Source organism: Lissotriton vulgaris, chromosome 11 (genome assembly GCF_964263255.1).
Source record: "Lissotriton vulgaris chromosome 11, aLisVul1.2, whole genome shotgun sequence".
Taxonomy (NCBI): Eukaryota; Metazoa; Chordata; class Amphibia; order Caudata; family Salamandridae; genus Lissotriton; species Lissotriton vulgaris.
In genome coordinates, this window is record NC_141699.1 from 722357761 (window position 1) to 722373896 (window position 16136).

Here is a 16136-nt window from a genome sequence, read left to right on the forward strand (position 1 = left end):
CCACTTGCCACTGAATTCAAGTTAGCCAGGCTGATGAGGGGTGTTATCCTGAAACCAGTCCCAGGATGCTTGTTTCCGGTCCAAGGAAGACCTGGCTTGGCAATTTGGACTGGACTGTTCCCATGAGGCACATGGTCAAGACTAATTTCCATATAGCTGGGTCTGAACTGGGGTGGCAAAGTGAGCTAAAGAACGATGATGGATTCAACCCATATCTGTGACTGGGGGTGAGTGTCTGAAAAGATTCAGCGTTCCGCCCATCATCTCCTTGTGTTTTCTTTGTTCGCCCAAAGTTGGCAGGGTACGCCCAGACGTGGGTTTCTTGCTCACTTTGCCACTGGATTCAAGCTAGCCTGGCTGATGAGGGGTGTTACCCCGAAATTGGTCCCAGGATGCTTGTTTCTGGTCCAGGGAAGACCTGGCTTGGCAGTTCGGGCTGTACTGTTCCTGGGTGTACTGGGGTGGAACAATGATGGATTCAACCCAGCTCTGTGACTGGATGGAGTGTCTGAAAAGTTTCAGCACTCCATCCATCATCTCCTTGTGTTTGCTAGGTTAAGGTTATGACAGAACGTCTTTACTGAACATCTCTAACCGCAAAGAAAAACAATATAATGGAAATTTAAACAGTGATGCTACGTAACTATATCATAAACTCAGGCCAGGCAAACAGACTTGACAATATGACCAGCATTACCTCCCTTGCAGAGAAACAATTCTGTGTTACTCATGGCTTATAGTTATAAAATTCCTAATAAACTGATTATTTAACAAAGAATAATGAGTTTGTGTTCAAACCATGTACGGCATCGGGCTCAGGTGACTTAAGGGTGCCCAAACTAACGCTAAACAAGGTCTGGCTGGTGTCTTAACATGATGTAGTTTTAACCAAGGGTTTGGAAGTACTTAAATCTGCCTCTTTAGGGTAAAATGGGGCTCCTGCACCAAAAGACAAGTAAGGAGATGCTACACTGACATTTCTCTTGCTATAACATAGACAATATAAATTGAACACTTATCCTTGCCAACCCCAAGGACTGGCTTCAGGATAAAGAAGGACCCCCAATGTGAAATCTTCTCCCCTTAGGTGCCAGGATGTTGTGAATCATCTGAAGATGTGTAAGTGAAGATTATGACAGAACATCTTTACTGAACATGTCTATCCACAAAGACAAACAATATCAAGGAAATTTCAACATTGATACTACATAACTATATCATAAACTCAGTAACTGCAAGCTAGGCAAATAGACATGACAATAATACCACCATAACTTGACAGCCGACACTTTAAGTAGAATCAACAAGAGCCACATTTACTCTTCTTTGCCGGCTGGAAGCAGAACTATTGTCCACAGACAATCCATTCAAGCTTAAGAACCAAGGATACTTGCAATTGAGCTGGGATGCAAAAAGACTCCCCCAAACTGGACCACGGAGAGAGTCTGGGTGGTGAAATACCAATGGGCGCAGTGACCAATCGCTTCTGTCCTACAGGGACCTGAAACCCAAGACCAATGAACAGGAAACAAGAGGAAAGAATCATTTAAGTCTACCTCCAATATCCAGTGCCCCAGCTGAATGGATTCCCTCAGACAGCAGAAACATTCCATCTCAAAATGACTATGCGGGACAAAGGCATTCTACAATCTTAGATTTATCAGCGATCTTGGTCCATTTCCTTACCAAAACATATATTGCTGACAAAAAAACTGCACCTGATCCTGCACCATCTCTAGCACTCTCCTGCACAACAGCTCCCAAAGCTCCACCTACACAAAACACTCTTTGTTTTGGAAAAACATTGGTCAAGTAGGGGCTAGCTGAACTGGGTAAGAGCAAAAGTCTATTCTGTGCCCTGAATTGTTTGCAAAATCCAGGAATCTGACATAACAAATAGCTAGTGTGAGAGAAAGAGGACAAGTCAACCACCGACTCTCTTAAGGACAAAGGGCCTCATTTATGAGGCCGTGTGTCACTTTTACGCCGCCGGTGCGTCACTTTTAGTGACGCACGGGTGGCGTAAAAAATGCGCCTTGTTGCACCATATTTACAAAGTGACGCATCTAGGTAGATGCGTCACTTTGTAAACCCCTGTGCCACATTATACCTGCGCCAGGTATAATGTATGCAAGGGGGGCGTATAGACGCAATGAAGGGTCGTAGAAGTGACGCAGCGAAATCTGAGATTTCACTGCGTCACTTTTAGGACGCCGTTGCGTCAAAATCTTGTGCCTGCCTCACAGCAGGCGTAAGACTGACGCAGGCCCTTTCACATGGGGCTTGCCCCATGTGAAAAGATGCATTGCAGGTGTTGCGTCACTTTTGTGACACACTCCAGCAATGCGTCACTTGTGCACTTACAGATACGTCAGAAATACTGACGTATCTGTAACTCCTTGCAACATGATGCGTCATACATTAAATATGATGCATCAGGAATGTCGCAAGGAGTGTGCACTGAGAAGTGACGCATCGCGGCTTTCACGTAGGGATGCAGCATTTCCCATAAATGAGGCCCAAAATACTTAATTGTATTTTTTTTAATTTTAAATATTTTTATTTATCATTGCGGGAGAAACATACATGAAAAAAGGTAACATAGAAAATTCATACAATGTTAATATCATACACAGTAATTAGTTATTACAGAGGGACACATATAAAGCAATTCATTACTTCATAATTCAAAAAGAAAATGGTGATTGTAGCCCGCATAGCCCAAACAGCAATATCACATAAAAGATCTCCAAATTTTCTCTCTTTTCCTTAGAGATTGTTGTCCCCTTAATTTTGTTAGTGAAAGTTCCATCATCTGTATCTTCTTAATTAAAGCCCACCTTTCCGATATATGGGAGGATTAGGAGAGATCCATGCTCTGGCTATGACCAGTCGCGCACAAGCGATTAAGATGGTAATGAGATCTTTGAATGTGCTATTTATATCCTGCAAGTCAAGTAAGATCAGCTGTGCAGTGAATTTCGGGCTGGTTATTTGTTTATGGGAAAGTATGTCTTCTATTTTTTTCCAAAACTCACCCAGAGAGGGACATGAGAACAACATATGAACTAGGTCAGCGGCATGTAAATCGCATTTAGGACTATTCATACGTTTGCTAACATCATTGTTGCCTGCCCAGCTAAATATTCTTTGTGGGGTATAGTAGAGTTGGCATATGGTTCTATAATGTTGTAATCTTAGGCTAGAGGAATGAACCACATGATTGATTTGGTGTAGAGATCCCGAAATTTGATTTGGTATTATATTTATACCCATCCTATTAGTCCATTTAATAGCAAGTTTGCCACATTCGTCCATTTTTAAATTATTTAGACATGCGTACCCCTCACTAATAATTGATTTCGTTTTGTCAGCGTATAAACAGTTTAAAATCTCTGATTGGGCAACTTCTTTAATTTTCATTTTCCACACTAGAAAGTCCCTCATTTGTATGTATTTAAAGTACATACCATCGTCCAGTTTATATGTAGTTTTTAGTGAAGTAAAATCTAAGAGTCCCTCGTGTCTAAAAAGGTCTCCTAATTTACAAACGCCACATCTAGCCCAGGAAATCCCTGCCCCGTCTGAGAAAATTCCAGGGAGACCTGGGTTATCCCATAGAGGTAAGTCTGAGTGAAAGAAGGAGAATTTCCCATAATTCATAATGGTGTTCCAGATGGCGATAACTTCTCTAGCAGTCTTAAATTTAACACGCTTGAAGAAATTAGGATCATGGACCCTCAATAGAAAATAACTGCTATCTGAGCCTAGCATAAATTGATTAAAAAAAATTGAGGTAGTTTAACGGTAAGCAAACTTTGAAGACGAGAGAAAAAAGTAGCAAGAAAATATAATTTAAAATCAGGGAACTTCAATCCACCTTTCTCAGTGGATAGTTTCAGTGATTGGATTGATCTACGGGCTTTCTTATAGCCCCATATATAGCTGCTGCATAACCCATCAAGTCTTTTAAAAAACTACTACTCCTGCCCGGAGCTCGTGCCGCCGTTCTTTTCGGGGAGGAGCCTGACACCGACGCGGAAGTAACAGCCGCATACACAGCTTAACATGCATCTCGACCTGCCCCGTGTTTGCCCTCCTCACAGTGAGGTGGTACCCGCTCACAATGCTCGGGCTGCATTGGTGGATCCTGGGCTTGGTGGGTGCAGGGCAACAGCAGTGACTGTGCAGTGGTGCGGACATCCGGAACGCTCCCACGCAAGCAGAGATGTTAAATTAACTATAGCACAGAGGCTGTTGCTGGCTAAAGTGTAATCTGTAAACAAAGACAATGAGTTTACCCACGCCAGTGTCTGTGCTGTGCCTGAAACGGTTATAGGATTCACAATAGACAGTGCACTTTTAAATGTTGGACTGCGACTCACTGATTATACTGAAACAACAAGCTTGCGCAGGAGGAAGCGCGCCAGCAGGGGGGAGGAGGGGGGCCTGCACTTGCGGGAGTGGTAATTGCTGCCAGATGGCGGCGCGCGCTTCCACAAGTAGATTGCCTCACGTGCACGCATTGCCATTGATGGCAATGGAACGCGTGCACGTTTTTTGGCTAAAAAGCCAAAGCGATCGGAAAAGGTCTTTTTGCCTATGTAGCGCATGCACGCTGTGTCGGCAAGACCTATAAATGGGGTTAAAGGAGATCTAAAGCTGGGTTAAGACAGGATGAGGAGGTAAAACAATGGTGTCACAGACAGTATGCTGGATCAGCTGATCAAGCTGTTCGATCAACTGGTGCCCGAGCTCAGTGCATGAACTGGCAGCAGCAGTGTGGGCTGGCCCAGGGACTTGCTCAATGGGGTTGCGCTGTAGCCTCCATTAAGTATGCTTCTGGGCGGTGGGAAGGGGACTGGGTAGGGTCAGCGGGAGGCAGGATGTGGGTGGAGAGCAGCACAGAAGGCGGGAACCGTGAATTAGGGGGAAAAGCGGTTTTAGGCAGAAAATACAGGGTTAACTGAGAAAAGGTTGAATGAGGAGAAACAAAGTCAGGGAGAAAAATGAGGAAAAATCTGAGTTTAACTAAGGAAAAACAAGGTTAAAGGAGAAACGAAATTAAAGCGAGTACAAAGGAATAAAAAATAGGTTAAAGGAGGAAGCGCAGTTGGATGGAAGAAATGTGGTTAGAAGAGGAAGAACGAGATTAAACAAGAACAAACCAGGTTAAAGGAAGAAGCGCATTTAGAGGAAAGATACAAGAATAAAGGTGGTAAAAGGAAAAACGGGCTAAATGAAGATAAAAGTGAGGTTAAAACAAGATGAGGAGGCAAAACAATGGTGTCACTGACAGTATGCAGTTAAAGTAAAGAAATTAAGTTACAGGAGGAAAAAGGAAAAATTTGGTTAAATGAGGGAAAAAGCGAGGTTAAGACGAGAGGAGGAGGCAAAGCAATGGTGTCACAGACAGTGCATTACAGTGAAACAGCTGATCAGTCTAGTCAATCAGCAGGTGCCTGAGCTCAGTGCTTCATCTGGCAGCAGCAGGGAAGGCTGGCCGGGGACCTGCTCAATGGGATTGCGCTGCGGCCTCTATTAAGTAGGTTCCTGTGAGGGGGCGCTGGGAAGGTCAGCGGAAGGCAGGAAGTGTGTGGAAAGCAGCACAGAAAGTGGGAAATGCGAATAAGGGGGAAAAGCGATTTTAGGCAAAAAAAACGGGGCTACAGGAAACAAGCATTTGCAATGCAATTGGTCTCGCATTTGTGAAAGTTTGAGCTCTTAGAGTTGAAAATGACAATGTATTTTACTTTTGTTTTTAAGTATGCAGTGGAATGATATTTGTATAGCGCTATTGCCATTCGTATGACGCCGCCACACTGGACAACCAGAAAATGGAAAATAGGTTATAAGACTTTTTTGCAGGAAATGCTTCCTTGTGTCCAAAAGAACTGGAGGGTGCATTTGTACTTAAATATTGCTACAAATGTCAGCTTTTTATTGCCCATAGTTTTGCATAATTCTTCCTAAATGTTGCATTATTCTGTAAAAGGAAAGTGCACACATTTCACATACTCCTAGAATTGAATCCACTATCTGAGAAACTAGTCAGTTATGTGGGCCAGAAACCTGTCCAAGATTAGTGCTGCCATCATTGATCTGGCACTCCTGTGAAGGTCTGTACACCCTTGGATATTGTACTGGCAGTGCATCACCGCTAGCCCTATTAGATAGACCATCTCACTATACACTAATTTAGATTGGTGAACAATAAATCCTACACAAATAAACTTCTTGTGAAATGTTGAAGAGTCCTGGAAAGGTGTTTAAGGAAATCAGACCTTCCCATTGACTTCACAACATGCTCGATTTAGGATTAGAACAGAATCCCATTCCAAAATGTCCTTAATAGACAGACTTCAACACACAAGGACTATTCAAGAGACCACTAACAGCACCCTTCATCCCAGGTTCATCTACTGGCGCCATTTCTTGTGATTGTGCACCAAATGCATGCTTTCTCTGGGACAAAACAGACAGGCTTGGGCCTGAGAACTCACACCTGTGACAGGTCGATCCAACTTCATTAAAGTCCAATTACCTCTCGAATTGAATCCTGCAATGACAAAGCCACTAAACTTTAAAGTCACTATTTCCAGTGTGCTAATTTTTCACTAGAGTGCATACCGGCTTTGTGTGAGTCAGAGCAACATTTGCTTGCCTCAGCTGTACTTACACGGAGAGTGTGTTGAGGAATGACTGTACTGCTGCATTCTACAGGTACAGCTGATTTATTCTGCACGTCGTTACAGCATATCCGTTTTTGCATATTTATATGTATAAAAACGAAAGTATGTCTGTTTGTCCTTTATGCATTACTACACCATTCATCCGATCGGCATGAAACTTTGGGAAGTTAGTGAGTACACTCCCGCAAAGGTTTCTGGCAAAAAAAAAAAACAATTGCTAAAAGTTGTTGAGTACACTCCCGTGAAGGTTTCTGGCAAAAAACAACATTGTTAAATATCGGCCCCCCGGCCCCCCAGGGCCCTTATAATCTTTCCAATACTGAATGTTTACAGTTTCCGGTGCGACTCGCTTTTGCAATGACCATCAACAAAGCACAAGGACAATCGCTGCATGTGTGTGGACTAGATTTGGAGAATCCATTCTTCTCACATGGACAACTGTATGTGGCCAGCTCACGCGTCAGAAAACCTTCTGATTAATCTTTCGAATATGAAGTAGACAGCGAATTTGCAAGCATCGTCGACAGTTATGACCCACAAAAGGAAATCGATTGGTCAATCTACATCAGAAGCACGAACGAAAAAGGCATTACAAGCTTCAGAAACAGACGAGCAACGGGAAGCAAGATTAGAAGCTGTTAGAATACAAACTGCTCAAGCCCGTAATTCTCAAACGAACGAGCAACGAGAATCAAGATTGGAAACAGATCGATTACGCACTGCTCAAGCCCGCTCGAATGAAACAAGAGAGCAACGAGAATCAAGATTGGAAAACTATCAATTACGCACTGCTCAAGCCCGCTCAAATGAAACAGGAGAGCAACCAGAATTAAGATTGGAAGCCAGTCGAGGACGCACTGCTCAAGCCACACTTAGAAATGTTTTCAAAAATAAAATGAATAAGTTTCAATAACATTGACACAATGTAAATTTAATGTTATCATAACGAGTTTCCTTGAATTTCCTTTCTTCTGAGATCGCAGCAACGCGCGACGGGTAAGCTAGTTGGGCTATAAAAGTCCAGTGGAATACAGAAAACAGAAATTTCTTCTTCTTGAGTGAAATCAATAAACATCAACAGTCTGCTCTAATAATAACCGCTAACAACTATATGTTCTCTTTAGCAGTTCAGGAAATATCCAAAAACAGACAGGACTGAAAACTGGGTCTCCTGCAAAAAGGGGTAACTTGTGAACTGACATCGTGAGAAAAGCCACCTGCACTTGATGTGAGGTTGAAAGGAGACTTCTGGCCTTGGCTACTAATGCATCGCCCATGTACTTTTAAATAACATACTAGCTTGACCTCTGGGGGCACCTGCTGTTATGGATGCAGTGCCCCTGCGGCTGCGCCCTTGTATAGTGGTATAATATCAAACTGCAAGGTCCCACTGCAAAACAATGACGAGGGGGCCTTAAAACCCTCACCACCACCAAAAAAAATAACTGCCTAACAATATGTGTGCCATGCTACCTCTCCAAAAAAGCCTTACTTTAATTGGCTGTAGAGTTCCTGTCTGCTTTCAGTGTCCCATGCCAGGGAGGGCCCTCTGCACCACAGAGGTGTGCGTTATGCCCCTGTAGGAAGGGCACGGCTGTTGTTGACAGACCGCTCCTTCCTTGCAGTTCATCTGTTGGCCTTCGGACAGCGAGTGACGTACGACGTGAAGTGGAAAGGTTGGCAGACATAGCACAGGTACTGAGGGGAGCCGAGCCATGGACACGCGCAGGAAGCGCAAAGGGACCGGGAGCGTGACTTCTGTCTGCAGTGTTTGCTAACAGAGGCGAGAGATTCATTACCCCCTTTTCTGAATCGTTTTTGGCCACTATAGGTGTGGCAGGGTATACTCAGACATGAGTCCCTTACTCACTGCTCCATCAGGATTCAAGCAAGCCGGGCCGACGATGGCTGAAATGCCAGAAACCGGTCCCCGGAAGCTTGTCTCCTTTCTGGTGAAGAATTGGCTTGGTAGTTTGGTCTGCCCTGTTCCCATGATGCACTGGGCCAAGGACAGACTGATTTGCATATAGCCAGGTTCTGAGCTGGGATGGGGCAGTGAGTTAAATAACGGTGATGGATCAAGCCCTGATCTTTGGACTGGGTAAGAGTGGTCTGCTTAATTCAGACACTCTGTTCATCACCACCCCCTTTTCTGAATCGTTTTTGGCCACTATAGGTGTGGCAGGGTATACTCAGACATGAGTCCCTTACTCACTGCTCCATCAGGATTCAAGCAAGCCGGGCCGACGACGGCTGAAATGCCAGAAACCGGTCCCCGGAAGCTTGTCTCCTTTCTGGTGAAGAATTGGCTTGGTAGTTTGGTCTGCCCTGTTCCCATGATGCATTGGGCCAGGGACAGACTGATTTGCATATAGCCAGGTTCTGAGCTGGGATGGGGCAGTGAGTTAAATAACGGTGATGGATCAAGCCCTGATCTTTGGACTGGGTAAGAGTGGTCTGCTTAATTCAGACACTCTGTTCATCACCACCCCCTTTTCTGAATCGTTTTTGGCCACTATAGGTGTGGCAGGGTATACTCAGACATGAGTCCCTTACTCACTGCTCCATCAGGATTCAAGCAAGCCGGCCCGACGACGGCTGAAATGCCAGAAACCGGTCCCCGGAAGCTTGTCTCCTTTCTGGTGAAGAATTGGTTTGGCAGTTTGGTCTGCCCTGTTCCCATGATGCACTGGGCCAGGGACAGACTGATTTACATATAGCCAGGTTCTGAGCTGGGATGGGGCAGTGAGTTAAATAACGGTGATGGATCAAGCCCTGATCTTTGGACTGGGTAAGAGTGGTCTGCTTAATTCAGACACTCTGTTCATCACCACCCCCTTTTCTGAATCGCTTTTGAAAGCAGGCATCTCCCAGCGGAGCAAGCGTGGCTTCAGGGTGCAGGCACTTCATAAACTGCACTTCTTTCATACCTTTTCTACTCTCTTTGCACAGCAAGAAGGACTAGGAGCTAATCGGAGATGAAAATAAAAAGCCAAGGGCTAGTTTAAATGATGATCAACTGTGTTTAGCACAAGCCTTCTGTTTCCTGTCTCCACTTTACACGCGCTCACGGCACGCAGTGCTGCCGACACTCAAGGTACAGCTGAGAAGCGGCCAGCAAGAAACGCAGACTCCGCTGGTAAGATTTTTTTTACTACATTGCATTAAATGTACAGATCTAAGACGAAACCAAGATTTTGTTCCTTTGAGAGGTTGGGCAGGGCGCTCCTCCACAATAATTAGAATCAGATGGCCCCCTAAAGATAAGAATTTGCTTCACGACAGCCGTAAAGCTAACGACCCAGTTCGGATGGGCAGTCCAAAAGGGAGAAAGGTCAGTGACCAAAAAGCATCCTTTTCAATGGGAAGCTGAAACGCTGACGCGACCCATTGAAAAGGATGGGCGGGGCTTGAAGTCCCCTTCCGAAATCTCCTCTCTCACAATATGCCTCACCGAGCGGGTAGCGCATGCACGCTGCAATGCCAGGCAAGACCTAAAAATTAGGAAAAACAAGATTGAATGTGGAGAAACGATGTTAAGGAGAAAAATTTGGAAAAATCAGGGCTTAACTGAGGAAAAACGAGGTTAAAGGAGAAAAAAGGAGCGAGGTTAAAGGGGGTAAATTATGTTAAAGGAGGAAGTGGAGTTATAGTGAAGAAACGAGGTAAGAAGAGGAAAAAAGAAAAAGCGGGTTAAATGAAGATAAAAGCGAGCTCAAGCAAGATGAGGAGGCAAAACGGTGGTGTCACAGACAGTTTGCAGTTAAAGCAAAGAAACGAGGTTACAGCAGGAAAAGAAAAAAGCATTTGCAATGCAATAGTTCTCGCATTTAGGAGAGTTTAAGCTATTATCATTTACAATGGCAATAGCTCAAACTCTTGTAAATGCGAGACCTATTTCACTTCAAAGAAGCGGCCTCCATTGTCCGGGGCTGCTTGAAAGTGAAAATGGGCATGGCGAGGAAAGCATGTCGTGCCTGCAGTAGGAGAAACTCATTAAAGAAAATAGAGTTTACAGACTAAATAAGACACACCGTGTCGCGAGACAAGTAAAAGGGCCAGTCGCCATGGAAGGTTACAAATGCCGACAAGGCGGTACCAAGGAGGCACTAATAAGCCTACTAACGACTCGGAAGCAAGCGTTTACAAAGGGCAATGACAAAAGCCTATTAAAAATATGGGCGGAGAGTGGGCGGGGCTTCAAAACCATACTCCAATACTGTGTGCCTCGCAGCAGTGCATGCGCTCCCCAGGGGTTCAATGAGGACAAAAGTGAAGTAGAAGCAATGAGCTATCAAGCCAACAAAATGGACATTAAAATTAGTCTTTTGAGCACCCTGGCTGTCTAGGTTTCGGTCATCAACAAGATAATCGCCTATCCAGACTGTCTGATAAGATGCTTACAGACAGAGGATTCTGGCATCAGGCCAACTCAGGTGCTCGCCAGTTTTGAATAAACTTGTGACTTGGTGGATGAGCTGATCAGGCTGTTCAATCACTTGGTGCCCAAGCCCAATGCTCGAGCTGGCAGCAGCAGACCCAGGGACCTATTCAATGCGAGTCGCGCTGCAGCCTCTATGAAGTAGCTTCCTGGATGTGGTGCTGGGCAGGTCAGCAGCAGGAGGGAAGTGGGTGGAGAGCGGTGCAAGAGGCGGAAACCACTAACAAGGGGAAAAAAAGCGGTTTAGGCAGAAAAAACTGAGTGAAAGGAGAAAATTAGGAAAAAGCAAGGATTAAATGAGGAAAAACGAGGTTGAAGGAGAAAAAAGCAAGGTTAAAGAGGGAAAAAACGAGGTTAAAGGAGGAAGTGCAGTTTGAGGGAAGAAACAAGGTTAAAGGAGCAAAAATGAAAAATGAAGATAAAAGTGAGGTTAAGATGAGATAAGGAGGCAAAACAATAGGTCTCACAGACACTGGTCAGTTAAAGGGAATAAACGAGATTACAGCAGGAAAAAGGAAAACCAAGATTAAATAAAGACAAAGGCGAGGTTAAGACAAGATGAGGCGGCAACAAAAACGGTGTCACAGACAGTACGGTACGGTGGATCAGCTGATCACACCTTGCCAACTACACGCTTGAGGCAGCAAAAAGATCTCCAATACTTAAGCACTCAAGACTGGAAGAACATGGTGACGGTATGCGCTAATCATAATTCTGGCAATGCCCCTTCACATAGCAAAGCTAACACTACAGGAAACAGCATTCAGAGGCGCCCAACACATGGAATTCGGCCATGCTGGCTCAAAACTCTTCAATGATCGGTGGAAGCAATGAACTATCAAGCCAGCATAATGGACGTTCAAATTAGTCTTTTGAACACCCTGGCTGTCCACGTTTTGGGAATCGACAAGAAAATAGCCGATCTGAACTGTCTGATAAGACGCCACAGACAAAGGCTTCTGGAATCAGGCCAACTTGAAGCTGCTCACCAGTTATGAATAAACGTGTGACTCTTCCAGAGACCTTAAATTAGCGTACTACTAAACTAAAGGAAGTCATGCCACAAAAGACATTGAACAGCAATTCGATGGATACTCATCCCATTACCACTGGGCCTCTAGTTATGTTAAGGGAGCTAATGACTGACAAAAGCATTGTAGAAATTGGCCAGGGTAAGAATCAACAGCAATACACATCACAGCAACTAACACAACAAAAGTGAGCAATATGCTTGGAATCATCTACGTCTGAGAAGCCAGAAACAACTGTGGTTAGCCCAAAATGGGACCTTTCGATTGTAGTAGCAAAAAGAAGCAAGAAAAGAAATGCATGCAATAAAACCGACGTGAACACCAACTGGATAGCTGAATGGCCAATTTTTAATATGTCAAGAAATGCCCTCCCCTGGCTTCCAGAGTCGGAATCTGACACAGAAACCACGCTGGGCATTCGGTTATTGTCCTAGGTGAGCCACGATTATCAGTAAAGAGTGCAAAGCACAGTACCCGGATATTGGGGTGGGGCATAGTCAGATTTAATAATGCAGCCAGCTCCCTTGGTCAACGAAAAATCCTCTCCCAAACTCATGTTGACACTTCCCCTGACAGGGCTAAGAGAAAATCTCATGTCAACACAGTAACAAGAGGAACAAGGTGTGAGAACATACTTGGACTAAAGGATCTACTAAAATCAACTAAATATCAAGACACACAACCAAGAACAAAACTAGTCATTACAAATCAGGAACCTCGAAGGAAACAAATCCGCGCTCTCTTCCTATTCAGAAAATCCAACTTCCTCGGAGGCCGACATGGAAACAAAACCGACTAACGGAGGGAGTAGCATTCACACATCCAAGTGGCTTTTTGATGTTTTGAACTGAGGCAATATTTTGAAACTTACTCAGTTGATTCCAACTCTGTCTGAAATCACAATTAAGGACATAGCTTCGATTGAGTTCCTTGATCCTAGTTCAGAGTACTGAAATGAAACCACCAAAGTTACCTAGAACTCTACTGACCTGGTTTACAAAGTATAAAATGAGGCGGATATTTTGAAGACATGGGGCATATCGTTAACTTTCCACAAAGATATTGGTTACCTACACCCACTTCCTCCTAGGGTAGTTTACGAGTCACTCGGTCAGACAATGAGAGTCTATTCAGTCTTGAGGAAAGTTCCGAGTACGTTCCCAAGTAATACAAACAGAATGGCCAGAAAGGGAGGTCTTATTCCCCATTTCCCAGTGCATTTTATCAAGGGGAGGGGGCATGGGCCCTCATACCCAAGCCAATGATGGCCCCTGGGACCTCATACCCTTTGGCCAGGCATATTTGTAAAAGGGGAGGGAGACTCAAGGCCCCACTCCCCATGCCTCTATGAGGCCCACGGAGACCCAATTCCTGGGGCTAATTTAATTGTATGTGGAGGGGCCATGCAACCCTGCTCCCTAAGCCTGCAGGAGTCCTTGGGGACCCCGTCCACCAGGTCCATTACCAAATTAGGCGAGGAGGTATGCATCCTCCTGCCCTGTGCCAAGGGTCGGCCCATGGACCCTATCCCCAAGGGCCAGATCTAAACAGAGTCCCGAGAACCCATACCCCGGGACAATGCTGTTTTCTGCCTGAGAGAGTCCAGGCATAATTTGGTGCTTCTATCTTGTCCATTGCTTAAGGCATTCAAATTAGGTTTTCCGAAACAGCTTATAAGTTATTTCTTTAAATTTCAACCTGGTGATGAAAACACAAATAGGTATTTTTGGGAAGACAGTATTTGGCAGTTAGATCATGACCTGGAAATTATCAGTTCAGAATTGGGAAACATTTAGGGCCCGGTTCTGATGCGTGTTGGATAGCTTCCCGACCGAATCGGTTAGGAGATGGTTTCCGACCCACTCAGATCGGGAGAGTCCGACCAACGGAGTATGATGCGTCTGGATGCTTCTCCATACGATTTGGTTGGACTCCCATTGACTTCAATGGGAGCATATGTTCCTAACCGCATCATAGTTGGGCCCTCGGTTGGGAAGACACGTTCCTGATCTGATTTGGAAGGAGCAAATGCCGTTAGGAGGCCTTCCTTACTGCATCAGAATCAGGCCCTATGTAGTTTGGGACCTAGTTTGCATGCAAAGATTATATGTAGTTGAGTCTTCTTGCTTTGTGTCTGGGGCTGGTCTCATACTGGGGTAAATAGGATGCCCATCTTAGAGAACAGCTCCTGGGACTCTTTGTCATTATGGCTGTCAGTCCAAAGTCTATATTCTGTCTAAATGAAGTTCTTTGACCAAAAGGGCATAAGGTAGTTTACAATGTGGAGTATATATTGCAGCAACTGTGTGTCATACCCGATGTATTTGTATGTTACCACTCACAAAGTATTGCAGATATCTACTATGCATCTCACATTGAGGTCTCTCTTTTGGAAAATGATATTTACTTAACATAATTTTTGCTTCTTTTTTCCCAGAACTTACAAGGAGTTGTAAGAATGAAACCTAATGGTGGAGCACAATGAGATTTTACACCCTATTTACATGGATACAATTGGTCAACAATATTTCTTCCCACAAGAAAGTGAAGTGCATCCTTACCACTTGCAATCTAGGTTTGCACAGTGTGCACAATGCCCCTCTCACATCTGCACAGCAGAAGATGCGCGGATACCGTATGTGGACTTCTACAGAGCATTCTGCTTCCCTTATGGTCCAGCAGTTCTCCCTCCAAAGCACATCACATTTTTTGAAGTGAAGACTGTTTTTGGCTCCTTAATTCAAAAGGGATATGCTTCGAATTGTGCTTTATCTGACCTTCACCCAGAATCTGTACTCTTTGATGTCGACGGCTACCTAGATTTGGTGATTCCCTACTATGACAATATTGGCTACATCACCCTTTACGCCAACTACACTCCCTGTAATGAGTTCAGCCATTACTGCATAAGTAAAATGTATGATTTTGTAAATAGACATCCAAACCTGAGGCTGGATATCTACTTCTCCCAGCTTTATCACACTGAGGATGACTTCGCTACAGCGGTGTGGAACCGCGAGGCTTTGAGGAGCCTTGCCAGTCTGTGGCCCCAGGTGACTATAAATCCACTGAGTGGTAGAGTGTGGCATGTCCTTCTAAGGAGGTTTGTAACAGGCCTTCCAGAGTCAACATTATCTCAGCCAGTATTGCCTGCGAGAGCCTCGGCCGACAGATACAACGCCCAGCAGATACACTCAATCACAGGCGTCCCGCCATATTTCGATGAAGCGTCGGCTCTGGTGAGTCCTCAGACCAGGGGCCCAAAACACCAACTGGATCATGAGAGACTTTTCCAAAAAGCCCAACAAATTGTGAGGAGAGGAATGCCGCTAATGCAGGTGCCACAGCAAGTGTTGCCTTCCTTTGCCACAGCAATGCCTCTTGGCAGGCAACAGAATCCCTACCTGAGCTCAGAACCCAAGTATGTTGTAAGGCATGTAAAGATGCCTCAGGCCATGAAAGAAAAGACGCATTGACTTTGAAGATATTTTCAGCTTTAAAAGGAGGTGCCATTTTTTTAAATGGAATAAGTTAATATTTGCATGTACAAGGGGGTTCATACACAAACCACAACTGCGATACGTCAGTCAACCTAGGCCCTGACAACCTTAGAACGTTTAGAGTTGCATTGCTTGATTGAAGGAGAAAATAAGGTGCCTTCCTGCAAATAATGAATTGGCGTCTTTACCAATTCTATATTGTAACCCAAAAGGGCAACATTATGACAAGGAAAAAGTGGCCAAAAGCAATCCACCGGAAGGTATTAACAAAAGGGTTCTTCCAACACCTCTACCAATAACCCTCACAGCTTCAGAAATAAAATTTCAGTGATGAACTCCCACTATCCAGTTTCAGGCACTTTAAACATACAGATCTCCAGTATTTTTTATGGTTGTTATGACTAATAGTATTATCTGACTTATAATCCTTATTACTTAATAATAATGCTACAAGGGAGATAATTTGACATCT

General features: G+C 44.4%; 1 protein-coding gene across 1 annotated transcript in view; it reads left to right on the forward strand.

Annotated features, from left to right (window-relative positions):
- Positions 1–16136, forward strand: part of APOBEC4 (apolipoprotein B mRNA editing enzyme catalytic polypeptide like 4) — a 32319-nt gene that overhangs the window by 15368 nt on the left and 815 nt on the right. Inside the window, exon 2 of the mRNA XM_086944829.1 lies at positions 14602–16136. This exon is cut by the window's right edge and continues 815 nt beyond it. Within this exon, the coding sequence (XP_086800955.1) occupies positions 14633–15640 (1008 nt within the window). The 5' untranslated portion in view covers positions 14602–14632 and the 3' untranslated portion in view covers positions 15641–16136. The remainder of the gene's footprint in view (positions 1–14601) is intronic.